Source organism: Cervus elaphus, chromosome 8 (genome assembly GCF_910594005.1).
Source record: "Cervus elaphus chromosome 8, mCerEla1.1, whole genome shotgun sequence".
Taxonomy (NCBI): Eukaryota; Metazoa; Chordata; class Mammalia; order Artiodactyla; family Cervidae; genus Cervus; species Cervus elaphus.
Window position 1 is genome coordinate 11,564,426 of NC_057822.1, and position 22,171 is coordinate 11,586,596.

The 22,171-nt window shown below is 52.4% G+C and overlaps 1 protein-coding gene across 1 annotated transcript in view; it reads right to left on the reverse strand.

Annotated features, from left to right (window-relative positions):
- Positions 1-5,109: 5,109 nt before the first annotated feature.
- MECR (mitochondrial trans-2-enoyl-CoA reductase) overlaps positions 5,110-22,171 on the reverse strand; it is a 37,197-nt gene continuing 20,135 nt past the window's right edge. Inside the window, exons 4-10 of the mRNA XM_043909505.1 lie at positions 15,531-15,674; positions 12,818-12,920; positions 11,454-11,556; positions 10,110-10,183; positions 7,524-7,584; positions 7,325-7,397; positions 5,110-5,458 (exon numbers count right to left, since the gene is read on the reverse strand). Of these exons, the coding sequence (XP_043765440.1) occupies positions 5,301-5,458; positions 7,325-7,397; positions 7,524-7,584; positions 10,110-10,183; positions 11,454-11,556; positions 12,818-12,920; positions 15,531-15,674 (716 nt within the window). The 3' untranslated portion in view covers positions 5,110-5,300. The remainder of the gene's footprint in view (positions 5,459-7,324; positions 7,398-7,523; positions 7,585-10,109; positions 10,184-11,453; positions 11,557-12,817; positions 12,921-15,530; positions 15,675-22,171) is intronic.

Here is a 22,171-nt window from a genome sequence, read left to right on the forward strand (position 1 = left end):
AATCATTCCATTAGAGTACAAAAGGAGCTTTCTGCATTTCTTCATCAACACGTTATCAAACTTTATGATCTTTGTCAGTCTGTTAGCTGAGAAATGGTATCTCAGGATAGTTTAATTTGCAGTTATGTTGAGTGCGGTGAGCCTCATATATTTAAGAGATACATTTTCTCTTTCTGCTGTGTCTTTCTGTGTCTGCTTATATTTTTGCCCATTTTTCTTACAGGTTTATAGCTCACTAGCTCTTTGTCAAATGAGTTGCAAATATTTTTCCTCGGTTTGTTGGCTTTTGACTTTGCCTAGAGTGCTTTTTTGCCATGCAAAAACACCAGATGTTTATGGGATCGAATTTATCCATCCTTTATTTTACTTTGATTCTGGATTTTGTGTTGTAGTTTGAAAGGCCTTCCTCACTCTGAGCTTAAAAAAAATTAAAAAAAAATACTTCCCATGGTTTATTCTCAAAAAAAATTTTTTTTCCCCCTCATGCCACAGGGCATTTTGAGATCTTGGTTCCCTGACCAGGGAGGGATCCAACAACCTTGCCCCCTGCATTGGAAGCCTGCATTGGAAGCATTGGACCCCTAAGGAGGTCCCTATTCTATATTACTTTTAGAACTGATTTTTATGTTGTGATCTTGATCCATTTGATATTTAGGAAAGTGTGAGGATCATGGTATTCTGAAGTGCTAACCTTGGTGGTTGTATCATCTGCTCAACCTATTGTACAGACGGGAAGAGCGCCCCCTAGAGGCTAAAGGCCTGTCGCTAAAACCCTCACTCTCTAAGAGCTCCCTAAACTCCTTCCAGCAAGGTGCCAAAGTTCAACCTTCGGACACCCCATTCACTCTATCTGGTTGTTTCTTTCTTGTAAATATTCAGGAATCCACTCCTCTCCACTCTCACTTACTAAGTCAGTTCAGGCCTTGTCATATAGTTCAGACACTGGGCTTTAAACATGCTGCTCCCCCAGCCTGAAAATTTGGCTGACTTATTCAGGGCTCACATGTTCCTTGCACACCTTCTCTCCAGTACCTCCCCCACCCCCGCCCCATCCCTGCCACTATGAAACCACTGTATTTTTTTCTCTCACAGCGCTTGTCGTGCTCTGTAATTACCTCACTTATTCACACTTCACTGTCTTTCTCTTCCACCAGAATGTAAGCTCTCTGGTATCAGGGGCCAGGATTTTTTGTCTCCTGCTGTATCCCTAGCACCTTCGACAGTGCCTTTCACATAACAGGTGTTCAGACTATTTACTGAATGAATAAGTGAATGAATTCTCAACTGGACTGCTTCAATAGCCTCCTGATTCTCCTTTTTTCCATGCTTCTCCATGAGACGTAAACTCAGGGAAACTGCGTGACATGTCATTTATCACTGAACAAAATCAAGGAGTCCTGAGAAAAGAGGGAACTCAGCGTCAAAGGAACTGGAGTTGACTGGCCCAGTGACCAGATAGGGTCAGGGGGCCTGGCTTGTGGTGCCAGCTTGCTTCCTGATGTGTGGCCTTGAGCAGCTCCCCTCCTCTCTCTCTTCTGGAAAAGTGGTCATAGTAAAACCTCAATGACACAGGGAAGCTATAAAAGTCAAATGACAGTGCATGTGGAAGTGCCTGAACACCGCAGTGTCAGGGACACAGGGCGAGCTTTCTTCCCCGTCAGGTCGTGGCAGCTCACCTGTTCCCCAGGACCTTCCTGCCTTCACCTGCGGGCAGGTGCTGTGCCGGGACTGAGCCTCTCTCCTCCCACCATTTCCTCCAGCTGTCCTGGCTGGGGCCAGCGGCCCGCCCAGGGCATGGAACCTGCGAGTGACCGCGGGGCGGAGCATGAGAGCCGCAAGGCCCCAGGACCGAGATGCCTAATGCCCACAGGTTAATGCGAGAAACTTTTCCTTCTGGGCCTCAGTCTTTCCCTGAGGACAGCACAGTTAATTGGTGTCCCAACACACCAGACAGTCATCAATGTTAAGGCCATGGATGTAGGCAGCTGCAGGGCGGATGCTACTGGAAGGGAACAGGGAGAGCCAGGCATGAAGCTTCAGGGCTTCAGGAGCGCCCAGCCTTTGGTTTAGGTCATGCCCGTTTGTCATCCTTTAGTCTCCTGGAGCCAAAGTTTCCTCCTTCCGCCATTTAAAAAGGATATTGTTTACTTGGTGGGCTAGAAGACCTGTCCCAACTCCACATGCCCTGAAAATTAAAAACAATGTATTGTACTAGATTTTTTCCCCCTTGTACTTGTTAAGACATGATCCATTTTAAGTCAGATTCTCTCCTGACACTGTTTTGTCTTAGGCTCCTTTCCTCTGCTGGCCTCATTAAATGTTGGTAATCCCTATATTGGTCTTCAGAATTTAGGGAGACTTTCCTTATCTGGGAGCTTCTGATTATCTTTAGTGCCTCTAAACTGTCCCCCAACTTGCTGCCAGAGGGATTTTTCTAAAGCACAGTTCTGATCATCTGGCTCAGAAATCTTTTGTTCCCTACTGCCCACAGGGTAAAGTTCGAATTCCTTAGCTAGTAATCACAAACTGCCACTATTCAGGTTGTGATTTTGTGAAATTTTCAGCTTCAGATGGTCTGACATGATTTCAATATAAATTAAACAAGACAATATGTATCAGTTAGGAGTAGGTTCAGAGAAAGCCTAGGGGCTTAAATAGCACAGAAGCTTATTTCTCAAGTCCTGAGGTGGGCAGTCAAGGTTTCTGGGTCTCAGGGACCCAGGCTCCTTTGATTTTGTTGCTGTTCCGTTCTCAACATGGTCAAAGATCGCTATGCAAATTCCATGTTCGTTTCCTGGTGAGGGGGAAGGTGGAAGGGGAAGAAAAAGGTACAGGATGGATGCCAGCTTTATTTTAAAGAGGTTCCTAAGAAACAGACACCTCCCACCTCTGCGTGCGTCACACGGGCCAGATCTTGTCAGCTGCTAGGGAGGCTGGGAAAGTGTTTATTCCAGCCTCCCATGTCCCCACCTAAAAGTCATCAGCCTTAATTCTTAGAAGTAGAATGGTATTTGGGGAAAAGGAGTAGATTTTGACATAAATGTTCTGCCTTAACTTAAACCTGTCCCTTGGTCTGTAATGCTTGTCTCCCTTCCCTGCCTGAGAAAATATCCTCTTTTAAATCCAGGGCAACTGTCAGCTCCAGGGACTTCCCTAGTAGTCCAGTGGTTAAGACTCTATGTTGCCAATGCAAGGAGTATGGGTTCGATCCCTGGCTGGGAACTAAGATCCCACATGCCACATGGTGTAGCTACTCCACCCCCCCAAATCACCTCCAGACCCCCAGAGGTGCTACTCTCAGGGGACTCTGCACACCCTCCTCCCACCCACGAGGTCTCTGTGCTGTGGTGTTATGAACCTTCCTCCCTCCTGTCTGCCCCCTCTGAGTCTCTACTAGGGGCCAGATCCTTTTCCATGGCTGCAGGCTCATCAGAGCCCCTAAGCCCAAGCTTGTGGAGTCCCCCTGACCAACCTCATCCTAACCTTCACTCCCGTAGCTTTGGGTGGCCTCCCCCTCCCTTGCAGACTTTCTGCACTTGCCCACATTGACCAGCTGCACAAATCATCTATCCCACAAACCTCAAGGACAGAAAACAGGAGAGATTTGGGTGAATTGGGGCTGATTCTGAGCCCAGGTGGACAAGGTGGCAAATCTTACCCAGAGGGCACCTGCAGACCTTTTGCAGTCCCAGGCTGAAGCTGAGTCCTTTTCTCCACAGGACACACAAGATGCTCCCAAAGACAGGAGGACGACGCCGGGGCCCATGTATGTGCTGGCGTGCAACTTAACCGGTGTATCCCGTAGCTTTCAGACCCAGTTTTCCCCATCATTCCACTGCTTTAACCCCTCCAGTACCTCCCCATGTCCTGAGGGCAAGTCCTGAGCCTTCCTGCTGTGAAGGCAGGCTCCCAACTCAGTCTTCCGACGCCCCTGCACCCACAGTGGCAGCTATACTCACCTGTTGGCAGTTCTGTGATGGGCAGGCTCTCCTGGGCCTCCAGACTCTCATATGTGCTGCTGGCTTTGCTTGGGACACCTCCTCCTGCTGGGCCTCGAGATTGGCTCTGACCATACTTCCTCTGGGCGGGGGGCTTCCTTAAACCCTCAAGCAGAGCTGCTGTGTCCCCATGGCCCTCTGAACACCTCCGTAAAGTGACCTCGTGAGTAGATAAAGCTACCTGCGGGCCAGTCCCACGCCACTCATAGGCAGCCCTGGTCTCAGGCACGCACTGGGCTCTCAGCAAGTCCTCCCCAGTGAGGCTCTAGAACTCAGGGACAGAGGGTCGGGTGATGAAGGAGACACCCTCCAGTCTCTAGTGCTTTGCTTTGGGTGAGTGGATCATGAAGCAAAACACCCAAAAGTCACGTAGCGTCAAGCTCTTCGCCGTCTGAATAAAGCAATGCCTTGCTCAGGGCCCGCTTTCAAGCTTCCCCCGAGGAAGGCCTAGGACAGGACCTTGGTTAGGTGCTCACAGCACCTCACACGGGTCTTCTTTAGCGCATGCATCACTATGACCACCACTGTGGGACCTGTGGGGTCAAGCGGGGCTTCTCCACGGCGGCACTGTGGACACTTGGGGTGATGGGCCCTGGCTGACGGAGGCTGTGCTGTGCCCTGGAGGATGCCGGCATTGCTGGACTCTACTCACAAGACTCTAGCAGCAGCCCTTCAATTATGACAATCCAGTGTCCCTTGGGGGTAAAATGACCTCAGGTGTAACCACTGATGTGTCTATCTCCCTAGCTAGAATGGAAGTGCCCTGGGCATGGTCCAGCCACTGAGAGGCCCCATTTCCTTGGTTTCTCAGCCTGGCATTCACTCCTCTTTGGAGCTGATCCTCCCCCGCTGCCCCAGACGGAGCCGCAGGCCACCGGAGAACGAGTCAAACCTTCCTTTTTAGAAGGTTCTCCTCTGGGCTGGCACAGCTGGAGGGCAGAGATCTGTCTGACTGGTTCTTGTGCCCTGCCCGTCCCACCCAGGCGTAGCTTTCAGGGCCATCGGGACATGTTGCTGGGGCACAGGCAGAGGGCGGCTTCTTCGTGCTGGGAGATGGTGAGTGCAGGGGATGGCCCTTCTCCAGAGAGGACTTCTGCTGGTTTTTGTTTTGTTTTTTTTCCTCCTATGAAGTTCAGACTTTATTCAATACCCTGAGGCTGGCCGCCCAGTTCTCTGGGTCAGAAGGGACAGTGAGGAGAGGTGCAGCCTGTGGCCGGTGGAGGCCCCACTGGGGGGTGGGGGGAGGGCCCGAACCAGTCCTGCTGCTCCATCCCCCTCCCGCTTGGCTCTGGGGTTATCACGTCACATGGTGAGAATCTGCTTTGAAGACACGAAGGGCTGCGTGGACGCTTCTAGGGCACACGGGTAGTCCTGCAGCGGGACCTCGGAGCAGGCGGGGGCCGTGAGTTGGCCTCGGCGGATGAGATCGCAGAGTGTGAGGATCAGCTCCTTGAACTGGTCTGTGGGAGGTTGGAGGGTGTGGGGAGGTGACCCGTGGGCCTCTGTGCTGGCAGGAGCTGGAGCTGGGCTCCAGGGAGGCCTCTCCCGTGGCGAGAGGCCCGGGCTTGGCCGGGGCCGTGGCGGTGGCCTGGTTCCCACCCGTGTTCAGGACAGTGAGAGCCAGGGTGGGGACAGGGTGCGGGCAGCGGCCCCGGGAGCTGACAGGCCGGCGGAGTGGTCGCTGCGAGGCTCAGACCCACAGAACCTGACTGGGTGTAGCTGGGAGTCCCGAATGGTGAGAGGGCGGGAAGCCAGAGGAGGAAGAGGGGGTGGGCGGTGCCTGGCACAGACAGATGAGCTCTGCTGGGGGCAGAGAGCCTTCCCTGAGAGCCCAAGACTCCCTCAGAACCTCTCCTGTTGAGGCCACCAGGGTCCCTTCCAGGGGCCTGCCTCTCACTTAGGGACCCAGGATGGCAAAGGAAAATGAGAAGTGAAGGCCTTGGCTGAGAAGTGCTTTTTCATAGTTCGTTCAGTATTCAAACTGAATTGTATCTCCTGCTTGAAACACTTCCATGCTTCCCATTTCCCTTTAAGATAGAGTCTGAGCTCCTTAAAGAGGATTATAAGGCCTTCCATAATCCGGTCACAACCGAGCTGTCCAGCTTCCCACCCTCTCTGAGGGCCTTTTGCACATGCTGTTTCTCTGCTTCAAACACCCCATTCACAGGACCACTCCCCTCTCCTTCACTGGGGGAATGCCATGTCATTCCTCAGGCTCAGCCTGGGAGCGATGGTGGCCACACTCTGGGGGACCCGTCCTCCAGGAGAGGAAGGAGAGCGTGTCTGGCTCGGGGTCTAGAGTCAGAGCGACTGCCGTTCACGTCCTGGCTGCACACTCTTTAGGTGGGGGTGACTTGAAGCAAGCGACTTAGCCACTCTAAACCTCAGTTTCTGCCTCTGTCAAACATTGCTAATAATAGTTTTAACAATTACGACTGTTAAAAAAAATATTGTTTTGACTGAGCCTTGAGGCCATGCGGGATCTTAGTTTTCCAACCAGAGATTGAACCCCCGTGCTGGAGAAGACTCTTGAGAGTCCCTTGGACCGCAAGGAGATCAAACCAGTCAATTCTAAAGGAAATCAACCCTGAATATTCATTGAAAGGACTGATGCTGAAGCTGAAGCTCTAATACTTCAGCCACCAGCTGGGAAGAGCCGACTCACTGGAAAAAACCTTGATGCTGGGAAAGACAGAGGACAAGAGAAGTGGGCGGCAGAGGATGAGATGGTTGGATGGCACCACCAATTCAATGGACATGAACTTGGGCAAACTCCGGGAGGTGGTGAGGGACAGGGAAGCCTGGTGTGCTGCAGTCCATGCGGTCACAAAGAGTTTGACACGACACGGCGACTGAACGACAACCCCCTGCAGAGGCGTCTTAGCCACTGGACCGCCGGGGAAGTCCCAACAATTATGACACTGAAACCAAGGCAGAGGCTAAGTACCTTGCCCGATGTCCCATGGCTGGGCTCGGCAGAACCTATAGCTAGCAATGGTGAGAGCAGGATGTGAGCCCAGGCAGGCTGGTTCCAGAGTTTGTTCTCTTTACTGGGGTGTCGTCCATGGCAGTCTCCCCCACTGTCAGCTCCTCGGGAGGGCGGCAGGAGCTGTCCTGTTCAGTGTGGTCCCCTTGCAGACAAGCCCACTTTAGCCTAAAACTATTTGCTGACTGTAGCTGTTTCTAGAGGCTGTTATCCTTTATCCTGTTTTGGGGTTGGTGGAGGGGGCTCTGATCACCTCTCCCGGGCTCAGAGCAGCTGGTCACTTCTGAGTAGGCACTGCCCTCTCGTGTGACCCTCGATAACAGGGCTATCATCCACTCACCTGGACTGTGGTCCTTCTTCCACTGGGATAACCAAAAGCCCCGAAGTTTGAGATCCTTAAAAATAAGCTGGCTCTGTGGAAATAGGAAGGACATACACTAAGGTGCTGAGGGCAAGAACTTCAGGCTGAAGGGACAGAATCACCAGGGGCGGGGCACTGCCCGAGTCTAGACGACTGTGGGGTTCAGACCCCAGCTTACCACAGAGGCGATGACAGGCTGCTTGGCCATTCCCCCATAGGTCACCATGGTTCCCCCAGGCCTGAGGAGTCCAGAGAGAACAGAGTGGTCACAGGTGGAGACAGAGCTACAACATCATCTGTCCCAACCCTGGTTCCTAAGCCTTGTTCTCAGAATCCCCGCGTGTGTGCGTGCTCAGTCATGTCTGACTCTTTGCAACCCTATAGACTATATAGCCCACCGGGCTCCTCTGTCCCTGGGATTTTCCAGGGAAGAATACTGGAGTGGGTTACCATCTCTTTCTCCAGGGGATTTTCCTGACCTAGGGATCGAACTCCCTCCTCTTGCATCTCCTGCATTGGCGGGCGGGTTCTTTACCACTAGTGCCACCTGGGAAGCCCCCAGAATCCCTGGGAAGGGTTCAAAAAAAAAAAAAACCACAAAAAAACAGATTCCCATGCCTGCTCCAGACCCAGTAAATCAGGGGCAAGGATCTATATTAAAAACAATAGAAAACAAAGAAGCAAGCAGACACCCCCTGCAGATGACCTGGATGTCTAACCAGGTGGGGACCTAAGCTGCGCCCAGGCTTTGAGGAAGAGCTGCAGGGAAGAGTGCCCTGCTAAGCAAAGCTCATGACCCGAGTCCAGCCGGGCTCTGCCCCACGGCGCCTGGGTGACCCTGGGCAGTGGGCAGTGGGCCACGCTGCCTCTCCGTCTGGGCATACTCATTCAAAGGACCAGTGAGATGGAAGCAGCTCGGCAGCTAAGGGACGGTGTGGACGGTGCAGAGGACGATGGTGAGTGTCAGGACCCGCTGTCTGACACCCCCAGTGGTCAAACAGAGAGGGGCTTGTGTCATTTTAAACACGTGAAGCCAAGTCTTAAGCTAAGTCTTCATGTGCCTGACTTAACCTGTGTGCCCCTCCCTGCTCCCCCAGCTCTTGCAGGAGTTTGCTGATGCAGGATGAGCTGAGGTTCACTCTGGGCCAACACAAGGGAGGCTCGGCGAACTCCAGAAGGGCAGAAGCTGCTGAGAGGGGCAGGGAACTCTCTGTCCCTCAGGCTGGGGGCCAGTTTGGTCTTCAGTTCCTTCATCTGCCACCCGGCTCTGGAGAGTGTCTCCTGTGGCGGGGAGCGGGGTGAGCCCTCCCTCTGTGGGCCAGCACTACACTTGGTTTAATCAGAGTGGCTGCCGCTTACAACCTGGGTGGGACAGGAGTTCCAGGGAGAATGGATACATGTACATGCATGAACGTATGGCTGAGTCCGCTTTTTACCTGAAACTATCACAACATTGTTTGTTAATCAGCAAAGCCCAGTACAAAATATACTTGTTTTTTTTTTTTTTTTTTAAATCAGAATGGCTACTGTTTACTGGGTGTTTACTATGTGCCAGGCACAGGTCTGAGCATTTCACATGTGCTGGCCAATGAGTTCTCACGGTGACCCCAAGGGAGGACTCTGATGATGCCTCTTCCACAGCCGAGAAAGCAGGGGCCCACCTCTCATTTGTAGAGTGCTCTGTGCGGACCTCAGAGCCCCTTAGACTCATCTTCTGAGGTAGAAAAGGTTTATATCCCCCCATTTGACTGATGAAGAGGCTGAGGCCCGGATCATTTTTCATGTATTGCCTAGATCACATAGATCCCCAGCTAGTGAGCAGCAGCGTTTCTGACTCCAAAGCCTACACTTGTGACCACTGAGCAAGACTCTGTCCTACGACGGGCCACGCAGGGATGGTGGTTGGCCTCAGAGGCTGCCTGGGTGCTGAAGGGCTGTGCTCGGGCTCACGGCAACACGGGCAAGCTGACTACCCTCCCCGGGCCTTGTCTGGATGGGGATGGGAGCGGTACCCCGTGCTCAGGTAGTTGTGGGAGGGGTACATCGCACACTCTGCACAGTCTGGTGCGTGGTACGTGCTCTGTGGTTGTTACCACAGCTCTCTGATCTCATGACCCATCTTCCCATCCAGCCTGTACATTCTAGAGGGTTCCCTCGGTGGCTCAGCCATCTCGGTACCCCTGGCTAAAGTGAGTGCTAGCAAACAGGAGTTAACAAACACTGGTGCTCTAGTTGGGAGGTGTCCCTTACGGCGCCCTTCCATTCCAGAAGTTTATACGAAAGGAAAAAAGGATGAAAGGACGTACACTGTCAACAGTACTTAGCCTCCTCTGTGGCGGGGCGGTAGGTCAGTTTTGTGCCTAATTTTTCCTTTGTGCTTTTGCATACTTTCAAGATGTTTTGTAATAGCATGATATTACCTTTAAAATTAGAATCTATTTTTAAAAGCTAATATGCTAGGACTTTTTCAGATGCCCCTAGGTTATGAATCCTTAACTGCTCCCCTTTCACAGAGGGCCAGGCAGTTATTACTGGGGTCCCCGGGAAGACAAAGCCAGACGTGTCTCTGGGCCATCTGTAAAGAAGGCTGAGAAGGGGCAGGTCCAGATAACTAGGATGGGACAAGGGTCCCACCTTCCTGCCCAGGGCTGTGCTGACCTGGCCTTGGCTTGCACTGGCCACTGGCACTTGGTCACTCGGTGGTCCTCCTGGCTATAGCCCGGGAGGGCGCCGGCACACTGGGGCTGAGGGGCCGGGGACTTACGCCAAATGCCGCAGCAGCTCCGTGGCGCTCTTCCCGCCCACACAGTTGAGAGCAAGCCGCGGCTGGGGCACGTCCTGGGAAACCAGAGAATCTGTGGTGAGCGAGCTACCCCTCTGTGGGGGTGGAGTGTGTGTGTGTGGAGGGGGTGGTAGGGGAGGGTGGCTTGAAGCTTGCTGCAAACCGCACTTCCCTGGCCCAAGGGCCCAAGGGAGTGAAAAAGTAGGACCGTCAGGCCTTCACACGCAGTCTGGGGAGGGTCTGTTCTTTACCAGCTTAATCCTGTGATCTGTTTTAGGCATACTCAGTCACCTCTTTGCAGACTCTTTGCAGGCTGTCCATGGGATTCTCCAGGCAAGAATACTGGAGTGGGTTGCCATGCCCTCCTCCAGGAGATCTTCCCGACCCAGGGATCAAACCCGCGTCTCTTATGTCTCCTGCCTTGGCAGGCTGGTTCTTTACCACTAGCACCACCTGGGAAGCCCAAGGATCAGCAGTGTTGTTGCTGAGTTGCTCAGTCATGTCAGACTCTTTGCGACTGCATGGACTATAGTCCGCTAGGCTCCTCTGTCCATGGGAGGATTCTGTTCAAAACTCACCTCTGGGAGAGAACAGACAGAGGGCATCTGTGCTGTGTCCTGACAGACTTCATTTCCCCTCTCCTCAGCACTTACTGGTTGGTTTATATCAGACGTGCTGACCTACTACTTCAGAAATGTTCTCAGGTGAGTGTGCGTCCGGCCCCGCCAGGGGTCAGTGACAAGAGACTAGGATGTGGTTTGATCACTGGGAGGTGTGCTGGGCGGGCTGAGGGGCTTTTGAGTCTAGAGAGGCTGAGGCCAGCCCCGACCCCACCACCTCTGACTGTGTGGTCATGGTAAACTCCTCACTACATCTGACTGTGTGGTCTCAGTAAAGTCCTTTGTCTTTTCTGAGTCTTCATTTTCTCATCTATAAAACAGATGGCACCTACTTTGTAGCGCTTTTGTGGGGATTTTCAGGTAAAAAAAACATAAGGCAGGTGCCTCATAAATGTGACTTCTTTCCTTTCTCTTCCCTCCTCTGCCACAGCTCCTCTCCCAGCTCTGAGATTCACGTCAGCTGTGTGGGCTGATGGAGCCCATCAGAAACCTTCACAACAACAACCCTGTCTGTCTCTGCGCTGCCCCCTCACAGCCCCTGGGCACTTACTGCGTGCTGTCCCCTGGCTGAGGGAATGGGCTTTACCCAGCCACGAGGAGATGGAGGGGGGATTTTGGAGACGAACAGTGGGCTCGTGCCCAGCCTTCTGAACTCAAGTGACTGCCTTTCTTCAGCGAGATGGGCCTGGTCCCTTTTCACCGGTACCTTAAAGAAGCTTCTCATCTCAGGCTTTCTTAGCTCCTCTTCTGTGACAACATGGTCAGCACCCAGATTCTTCAGTCTGTCGGTCAGCTTCTGGAGGTCAGGTCTGGAAACCAAACACAATCCAGGGTCCTCGGTCACATCTGCCCACTCTCTCCACCAGAGGCTCCCAGGACCCCTCTGCCACAGGTGTGAGAACCCCAGTTTCTCTTTGTGGGAAGCTGGGCCCGGCCACCCACACCCCGTGTGCTAGGTTCAGCACACTCCAGCATCTGTGGCCTCAGTTTTCTCACTGGTGTGAGAGAGCGCTGGGTGGTTTCTACTGCTCCTACTGGCTCCAAGGATGCTAGAAACCATATGGCCCGGGGAGGAGTTGGTTCACTTCCTGATTTCTTCTATCGAAACGACAAACTCCGCTTCCTTTCCCCCTGTCTTTTCAAGAGGCTCTTCAGAGTGTTGTGCAAGCATACCCTGGCCCACGAGTGGCTCTGTGCCTCTTTACCAAGGCAAACAGAGCAATTCTTGTTAGCACAACCGAGGGGATGGGGAACTGGAGCGAGTATCAGTTCTCCTAATGGGGCTGGACTTGCCTGATGGACCCAGCCACGTATGTGAACAGTGAGGCTTAAGGAGGCTGGATGATACGATGGAGAAAGAGTCGGGAAACTTAAGTTTGTTGTTGATTTGCTGTGTCTTCCTGAGCAAGTGGCTTCCTCTCTCTGATGACAAACCTGCCCTGTCTCCTTTACATCTGTATTTAGTGCACTTCAAGGCATCACACAAATGCAAGGGAAACAGGGGTCTTGGGTTAGTCAGTTCACAGAAAGAAATACAGCTTAAAACATTCCCAAGTGTGAACTGTGGTTTTGAAAACATGGGCTTATCAGAAGTCAAGCATCTTAAAAACTCAGGTTGGGAGTGAGGGCCTTCTCTACCTCCTTCCTGCCCTCCCTTTACATTTCAGTCACTTATCCTATAGCCCCGGGGCTTCCCTTATAGCTCAGTTGGGAAAGAATCTGCCTGCAGTGCAGGAGACGCGGGTTCGATTTCTGGGTTGGGAAAATCCCCTGGAGAAGGAAATGGCAACCCACTCCAGTATTCTTGCCTGGAGAATCTCATGGACAGAGGAGCCTGGCGGGCTACAGTCCATGGGGTCGCAAGAGTCGGACACGACTAAGTGACTAAACCATCCTATAGCCACAGACCTCTGGACTTCAGGGCGGGAGGCTGACAGCCCTTAGCGAGCAGCAGCTGCAGGAAAGGAGGGCTGCTTATGCAAGGGCGCCACCTGGTGGACACTCGGGCACCTGCGGGTGTCAGGCTGGAAAGGCCCAAGCGGTGGGCTGGGGTCAGGCCTTCCCACGCACCTGTCCCGGAGCACGTTGATGGTCCTCAGGCCCAGGGCGGCCGCGATCTGGATGACCGCTTGCCCCACTCCACTGTTGGATGCATTCTGGATGACGGAATCCCCTGTGGAGCCGGGAAGAGACTCAAGTCGAGATCTGTAACAGGTCAAGGGCTTTCAGCTTAGGATCCTATTAGAGGGTCAGAGGTGGAGTCCTCAGACTCTGAAGGGACCCAGGACCTGGCTGCTGAGCTATCTCAGTCCTGGGAGAGTGGTCTCTTCTCCTAGTGCGCCCCAAGCCTCTACAGCACCCATGATGCCTGCCAGGATTCGGCAACTCAGAGTTCACGCTGGATGTGAACTTAGCCCCTGCTGTGTCAATGATTTTGCATCCTTCATCATCCTCCTAGCTCTTGGATCAAGTCTCTGCTTAGGTTCTTTCCTTGGTTTGTAATGTCTCCTCTCTCCCTTCATTTTGAAAGCCTATACGTCCTTAGAAGCACAGCTCCAGTGTGGCTTCCTATGTGAAGCCTTCCTAGATTCTCCTCCTGTGCCCTCCCACAGCACTCTGAGGCCAACTCTGTTAAGACTCATGGTCAGCCTCGACTTACAGCTTGTAGCTTAGTCCCTTTCTATCAACAGCCTGTGGCTTCTTGAGGGAAGATGCGCTATTGCCTTGAAATGGGATTAGAGCTGCAATGGAGACACTGGCAGCTCCTGAATCAGGGTCTGTGATCAAAACCCAGGCCTAACTTTGCACTTGAGCTGAGTGGGGAGGTGTGGGTTGTGCTGGGAAAGCATGGGCTCTGGAATGAGACATGCCAGGGTCTGAGTCCCAGCTTCTCTACCGACTGGAACTGGAACTGAATGGGGTGGGGCAAGCCCTGACCTCTTTGAACCTCAGTTTCTTCCCCATAAAAAGAGGAGTCCCAGGAGCACCCATTGGGTGCTCTTCATTAGGGTCCAGGGCCATCATGTCTGGGAAGGGGCTCTAGTCCCCTGAGATGCTAGCTAGGTTTAGAGAGGCAGCAGGGACCACATGCTAGAGACAGAGGACTTTCTGGAAGAAGGCGGCTCATCATTCTTGGCTAGGGTCAGCCTACAGACTGTCACCCATCCAGGGGGTAATGAAACCAACCTAGTGGGTTTGGAACTTTTTTCTTCTTAATGGTTAAATTTGAGGAAAATAGAATAAAAAATAGTGGAGTGTATCACACATGGTGAGGGTAAATACTGTTCCATGAAACTGGTTTCCATTACATATATATTCATATATATCTATGTGCCAGAGGATAGTGTACAGTGTTACTTGTTACCATGGGTCAAGATCACGTGTTTCACACTAGCCCCGGGGGTGGGAAAGTGGAGACGTGGCATGGGCACTTGAGGTGGGTGGTGTCAGAATGGCCTGATCAGACCACTACAGCTACGGTCCTAATCAGATGGGGCCTCGGGGGAGGGGACGCAGGCGACCACAGCCTCTGCTGCAGCGGGATCCAAGTGAAGGTCCCAGATCACACCTGCTGGCTTTTTCTGCTAGTGAGACCCAGGGCTGCTCGGCCACAGCTAGGGGACCCGCATCTGTCTCTGCAGGAAGCTGGGACTGGCTTTCAGCCGCCACCCAAGCCAACCACCCTCCCGCATCTCTCACTTCAGTCGCCTTGTCAGTGCGGCAGAGATGGGCTGGGAGATCTCTAGGGCCCAGCCGGCTCCCGGATACGTGTGGTGTACAGGGTAACCCTGCAACCACGGTGGATGGGAGGTGGTGGGTAACTGGCCCAGCCTCCTGTCTCTCGGAGGTTAATTTTGAGGAGGATTCTGTGAGGGTCTCTGGAGGCTCCCCAGCAGGACTGGGCCCTGGTTGCCCATGGCAGGAACCAGCCTTCACTGACTTCTCCCCCTTCCTTGTCCCTGGCCCACCCCAGTCCCTCACTCTTGCTTCTTGGGGTCACCTCCCAAGGGAACTGTCTGCCCTCAGTCCTCGTCTTAGGCTCTACTTTCAGGGAAACCCTGAATAAAACACCTGGCTTTGTCATTCCTTGCTGAGTGATCTCAGGTGAATAATTTACCTCTCTGGACCTCAGGCTCCTCCTTTATCAAGAGGAAAGATAGTACCAGGGGCGCCCCTGTACCGCGCTGTAGGCCTGGCCCTGGGCTGAGGGCCGCTCGGCACGTCTCTGTGAGCACTCAGAACCTTGCCTCCCTGTTTCACGGGTGAAGGGTCTGCTGATCCGAGAGGTCAGCTGCCAGTCGGTGAGGCCGACTGGGGCCCTCAGCTCGCTGCTCTGACGGCCCAGTGCATTTGACGGGCGATGCATGGGAGGGCACGTATGTGGACTGGAAAGTGCTCCGGCCGTGCTGAGTGGCGAGACTAACGCTAAGTTCAGCATTTTACTGAAAACACAGGGACTGTGTCTGTCTTGTCTGAGCTCTGCAGCCCCAGAGCTCAGCACAGCGCCACACGATTTTTGCTGAGTGACAGAATTCCACCCCGAGCTCGAGGGAATGTGAGCCCTCAGCGGTTTTCCAGGGTGTGCTCCTCCGTGGGGTTTCTGCCTGTTTTCCAGGCCCCAAGCTGACATTCTTCCACCTCAAGCAACAAAAGACACACTCGCCCAGGTTGGGGCCGTCTTCCTCGCGGGCCCTCACCCGTAAGTTCCCAGGCCTCGGGGGTCGGGACGTGGGTCACACCCCAGTCGGGAAAGCCTGGCCTGCTGGCCCACCGCGGTGCCTACCTGGCCGCAGCCGCTCAAAGTCCATCAGCATCCGGTAGGCTGTGCAGGGGTTGACGCCCAGGGTGGCGGCGCTCTGAAGAGGGATGTCACTTGGGACTGTGATGAGCTCTTCCTCGCTGAACACAGCCTCAGTCCGCCAGGTTCCTGGGGGGAGGCAGGGGAGTAAGGAAGGACCCCCCCCCCACGCCCAACCCCAGCTCCCCCTCCTCAGTGGACAGGCACCAAGGACGGCGGGCTTCAGGAATGCTTGGAGGGAAATAAGAAAACCTTGAGGTCTTTCTGAATGTCTTTGAGCCCTGGTGATAATTACGTTAGGGAGACTGTTACCCCCACATGAGTGACCAGGAGACTGAGCTGGTGTCACACAGCAGGAGGCGGAGGATCTCCAACTATTGGACTCCAAGGGTGAGAGAGCCACATCATTATCAGGGCAGGAGAAGTTGAAAAAAGCCCCAGGTTCCCGCTCGGGTCTCATTCTCACCTAAGGCAGGGTGACTTGGGATGGTATTATGGAAAAAAGCATGCAGGTCGAAGTCGAAGGCCTAGGTGTGGGCCTTGGCTTTGCTGGTCTGCTAGTCTGAGCACAGTGACTGAGTTCTAGTTACTCTATTATGCAGATGACACCGGCAAGAAGAGTTTTGAGTAGTCTCCCCAAGAGATGCTGCACAGATTACGTGATATACGGGAAATGAAACAATCCTGTAAACTGGGGAAAAAAGGCTCCTTAACCCCCAACCTTAAAACTCAACATTCAGAAAGGTAAGATCATGGCATCTGGTCCCATCACTTCATGCCAAATAGATGGGGAAACAGTGGAAACAGTGACAGACGTTATCTTTTTGGGCTCCAAAATCACTGCAGATGGTGACTGCAGCCATGAAATTAAAAGACGCTTGCTCCTTGGAAGAAAAGTTATGACCAACCTAGACAGTGTATTAAAAAGCAGAGACGTTACTTTGCCAACAAAGGTCCATCTAGCCAAAACTATGGTTTTTCCAGTAGTCATGTATGGATGTGAGAGTTGGACTATACAGAAAGCTGAGCGCTGAAGACTTGATGCTTTTGAGCTGTGGTGCTGGAGAAGACTCTTGAGAGTCCCTTGGACTGCAAGGACATCCAACCAGTCCATCCTAAAGGAGATCAGTCCTGGGTGTTCATTGGAAGGACTGATGCTGAAGCTGAAATTCCAGTACTTTGGGCTCCTGATGCGAAGAAGTGACTCATTGGAAAAGACCCTGATGCTGGGAAAGATTGAAGGCGGGAGGAGAAGGGGACGACAGAGGATGAGATGGTTGGATGGTTTCACTGACTCAATGGACATGACTTTGAGTAAACTTCGGGAGTTGGTGATGGACAGGGAGGCCTGGTGTGCTACAGTCCATGGGATCGCAAAGAGTCGGACATGACTGAGTGACTGAACTGAACTGAACTGAACCCCCGACCCACATTCCAGTTCCAAACAAAAGAATGATAAAATGTCCAGTTTAAACGCCTCACTCAAGAGGACAGGAACCGAGGCTGTGACCTGCCCCGAGTCACCTGGCTCCCTGGGCAGATACTCATCCTACACCAGCTGTGAGCCAGGCCCTTGAACAATGACACGCTCCTGGTGTTCATGGGGTGCTTGCTCAAGTGGAGCAGAACAGGAGAGACACAAATGAGTAAGTATGAGCATTGTAAGTTATACAGGGAGAGAGAAATGGGGGGAGAAAATGACTTCAGACAGGAGGAGTGAGGGGTAGCTTCTCTGAGGAGGGGACAGGCTGAGAGGTGAAGGCCAGAGATGCAGCCACGCAGTCCGCAAACATTCCCGTGGAGTAAGAAGCACAGACTCTTGAGGCGGGACAGAGACAGGAGTGGAACAGGACAAATACACACTGGAGGGGAGACCGTGGTGGGAAGAGTGGCTGGAGATGTAGCCGATGCGGCACTGGCTGGATGGACGTCATGAACCAGTGAAGTTGCTCAGTCGTGTCCGACTCTTTGCGATCCTATGGACTGTGGCCTACCAGGCTCCTCCATTCATGGAATTTTCCAGGCAAGGGTACTGGAGTGGGTTGCCATTTCCTTCTCTAGGGGATCTTCCTGGCTCAGGGATCGAACCCAGGTCTCCTGCATTGCAGACAGACGCTTTACCATCTGAGCTACCAGGGAAGTACCCCTTTCAAGATCTTGACCCACAGTAACCGCGTGTTACACTAACGCAGTCCATGTACATATATACATACATACACACACACACACACACACACCCCCCTAACAGAAGCCAAAGTTTCACAGAACAATACTTAACCTTACTCTATGTGACGTGTTGTACTCTGGGTCATGGCGTGAAGAATGGATTTCGTTTTAGTGAACAGGAAGCTTCTAATTTTAAAAGTCAGTCTGAGGTGATTGGATTTACGCTTTAAGATCACTTTGTTGCTGCAGATGTATGGATGGCCAGTAGGCATGTGAAAAGAGGCTTGACATCACCAGTTATTAGAGACATGCAAATCAAAACTACAATAAGGTACCATCTCACACTGGTGGTCAGAATGGCCATCATTAAAGTCGACAAATAAACGCTGGAGAGCATGAGGAGAGAAAGGAACCCTCCTACACTGCCGGTGGGAAAGTAAGCTGGCACAGCCACTATGGAGAACAGTATGGAGGTTCCTCAGAAAACTAAAAATAGAGTTGCCACATGATCCATCAATCCTACTCCTGGAAATATACCCAGACAAAACTATAATTCAAAAAGATACATCACTCCTAAGTTTCCAGTAGCACTGCTTACAACAGCCGAGACATGGAAACGACCTAAATGTCCATCAACAGATGAATGGATAAAGAAGACGTGGTACATATATACAATGGATTACTACTCAGCCATAAAAAAGAATGAAATAATGCCATCTGCAGCAATGCGGATGCAACTTGAGATTATTTTAATAAGTGAAGTGTACGTCATACAGAGAAAGACAAATACCACAGGACATCACTCAAAAATATGGCACAAATAAACCTATCTACAAAACAGAAACAGACTCACAGACACAGAGAACAGATCTGCCATTGCTGAGGGCGAGGCGGTGAGAGAGCGGGATGGATTGGGAGTCTTGGGTTGGTAGATGCCAACTATTATGTTTAGAATGGACAAACAAGGTCCTACTGTATAGGACAGGGAACTATATTCAGCATCCTATGATAAAACATAGTGGAAAAGAATATAAAAAAAGAATGTCTACATATGTATAACCGAGTCCCTCTGCTGCAGAGCAGAGATTGGCACAAGTATGTGTCGTGTACTCAGTCGTGTCTGACTCTTTGCCACCCCATGGACTGCAGCCCACCAGGCGCCACTGTCCATGGAATTCTCCAGGCAAGAATACTGGAGTGGGTTGCCATTTCCTCCTCCAGGGGATCTTCCCGACCCAGGGATTGAAACTGGGTCTCCTGCATCTCCCGCATTGGCAGGTAGATTTTTTATCACTGAGATACTTGGGAAGCCCCAAATCAACTATACTTCAATTGAAAAAAAAAAAAAATCACTCTATTGCTATGTGGAAAAGATGTGAGGAAAGGGCAGAGTAGAAATAGGAAAGCTAATCAGGGGGCTACTGGAGGGGCCCAGAAGTAAGGTGCTGGTTGCCTAGACTTTGGTAGCAGGGATGAAGAAGAGTAGATGGCTCTGAATTATGTTTTGAAGATAGAATCAACAGGATGTGAGGAGCATTGGGTGAAGGGTGACAGGTCCTCACCCCTGCACGCAGGGACCCACATAAACCAGAGTCAGACATACGCAGATTCAAGCCCTGGCTTGCGGAGGACTTTCTGAGTCACCTTAGGGTAACGACTTGGAGCCTTGTTAGCGTGCTGTCTCAGGGGTCCTCAGCCTATTCTTCCAAAGTTCTTGACTGTGTGCTCATGACCCACTGTCCTGGCTCTATTGTGGTCCAGGGTGAGGAGCAGGGGGCAGGCTGTTAGGTGTGCTGCAAGAGGGGAGAAACAAGGTGGGCTTTAGGGGTCTGGAACTGGGGCCAGGAGGCAGGAACACTCTTTACTAAAGGCTGTGTCAATCCCAGAGAAGACTGCTGGCTGAGAAAATAAGAGACTGAAAAACTGAAGGGGTGCTTTGAAGTCCAGAAGCTGTCTTGTCTTTCTCTGGGCTTTGGGCAGCCTAGTTTTCAGATTTTCAGCATCATCTTTATAATCATCACCCCCTTCATCTTAGTCAACATTTACTGTTCTCTACTCTGTGCCAAACGCTTAGTGAATGGCTCTCTGTGCATGAAATCAAAGGTGTTTTCTAATTCCTCTTAATGGCAGGACGATGGAAATCCAGCCCTTGACATGGATTTCTGGGGCTTGGCAGTCGCTAATCCTCTTCTTAAGAGAACCGGGGTGGGATGGGGGCAGCTTCCACGTCAGCCTCCAGGGCTTTTAGGGGAAAGTAGAAACCCTTAGGCTTCCGAGTTGAAGAGAGCTGCTTAAAAACCCCAGCTCTGCGGCTCGCTAGTTGTGTGACTTTGAATGATCACGCCACCCTCTCTGAGCTGCAGTTCTCCTGATCTATGAAGTGCGGAGGACAACACTCCCATCAGTGTGAAGGCGGCACAGACCATCACTGTGCCCGGCACACAGCAGGGGTGGAGCCCCCCATGGTCTCCGTTTCTGACCGGCATTTCCCAAGCCCGAGTTCTGAGGGCTCCCAGCCCCCACTCAGGCGCACCCAAGCCTTAACTGTGTCCGTCTTCTAATGCAGGGGTCACTAGACTATGGATCATGGGCCAAACCTGGCTCACCACCTGTTTTTGTAAATAAAGTTTCATTGGAACACAGCCCACTTTTTAATGTATTGTTTATGACTATTTACAATGGCAGAGTTGAGCAGAAGTGGAATGGGCTGCAAAGTCTAAAATATGTATTCATTGGCCCTTTAAGAAAAAAGTTTGCCAATCTCTCATCTAAGCATATGGAAATTTAATGTTTGCAAAGGTCATTGTATGTATTCCTTCAGTTGAGACTCACAAGGCAATGATAATTAGCTCCATTATAGAGATGGGGAAACTGAGGCTCAAGGTCACTGTGATTTAAACAAGGTCATGGGGGGGGGTGGTAGTGTTGGTGGAAGGAGGAGAGCCTGCATCTGACCCCCAGGCCAGTGCTTGCTAGGCCCCGAGGTGCCTCAGGGGGGTCTGAGTGTTTCCAACGGGCAAGTCAGTTCGCACATTCTCTGGCCCTGCCTCCCCTGGGTCTGGGGAAAAGGCTGACTACAGGCACAGCAGCAGCTGAGCGGCTCAGAGCATGAGAAATGACCAAGATCTGGCCAGCTGAGGACTTCTCTGTTTAATGACGGCCACTGTACTCAACGGTAGTCTTTTCTAGAAGAAAGACTGTCTGTTCACTGCTGCACGCTAGAGCCCCACACGCTACGGATGCTCACAAGATGTTTACTGAATAAACCGAGTTAATTATCGTCTTGACAATGAAAAAACCCTCATCCTTTCTGACTGGTACCTGGTTTAGAAGAACCACCTTGTCTCTGGGGGAGAAATCCCAGTTCTGGCTACGCCACCACCACACACGTGCAATCACCCACACACTCCCGGTCCGCGTCCTTTCTTCTCTCCCATCTAATCACCAAGCCCTCTCATGCCAGCTTTTCTGTTCACCCGTCTCTCCAATCCCACAGCACTGTCTGTCCAGACCCTTATCATCTGAAGCTTGGATCACTCGGCCACCTCCTCACTGGCTTCCTGTCCCCCGCCCCGCACCCTCTGTCCTTTCAGAGCGTTCTCTGTAAGGTACACGTCTGATCAAATCGTTCCTCGCCTTCACCCTTCATCAGTTCCCCCCACCTCCACACAGCGACTGTGGGTGTGAGCTCTCCGTGACCAGGGCCCCATCGACGTCTCCAGCCTCCGCTTGCTTCTCTGCACCCCGTTGTGACCCAGCCGCAGAGCGGGCTGCACTGCTGCCGGCGCTGTGCCTTCTCCCATCGCCACACCTCTGCCCCTGGCTGTGTTTCCGCTGTCTTCTAGACCAGCGGTCCCCAACCTTTCTGCACCAGAGGCTGGTTTTGTGGGAGGTAACTTTTTTGCAGCAGTGGGGGGGCGGGGGGTGGAGGATCAGGTGGTAATACGAGTGGCGGGAAAGCGGCAGAGGAAGCTCCTGCTGTGCAGCCTGGTTCCTAACAGCCTCAGACCGGGACCGGGTCCATGGCCCCGGGGGTGGGGTGGGGTTGGGGACCCCAGTTCAAGCCTCACTGCTCTGGGAAGCCTTTCCTGACGCTCCCCAAGACAGGGAGCTCTTGCCTTTGTGTTCACCCTGGGATGACAGCACTCGTTACACTGCACTGTGGTAAGTGCCATCCTCCTACCCCCAGCCAAGGGCACGTGGAGGGCAGAGGCTGTGTCAGACCACGCTGGGGGCCCTTCACTCCGCCTGGGTAGGGGGTGGGTGGCCCGAAGCCACCTGGTGGGGGGGGGGCGGGGTATATGAGAGGGTTGAGCCATTCTTGGAAGCACCCCTGATCTCAGAGAAGGAAAGAGCTTTGTAGACTCCTGGTATTATTTTTTTTTTTCCTGCCCAGTACATTCTTCGTTCTAGAACTGTTCCCTCCTAACCTCTGGGATTGACAACTGCAAGGCCCCACT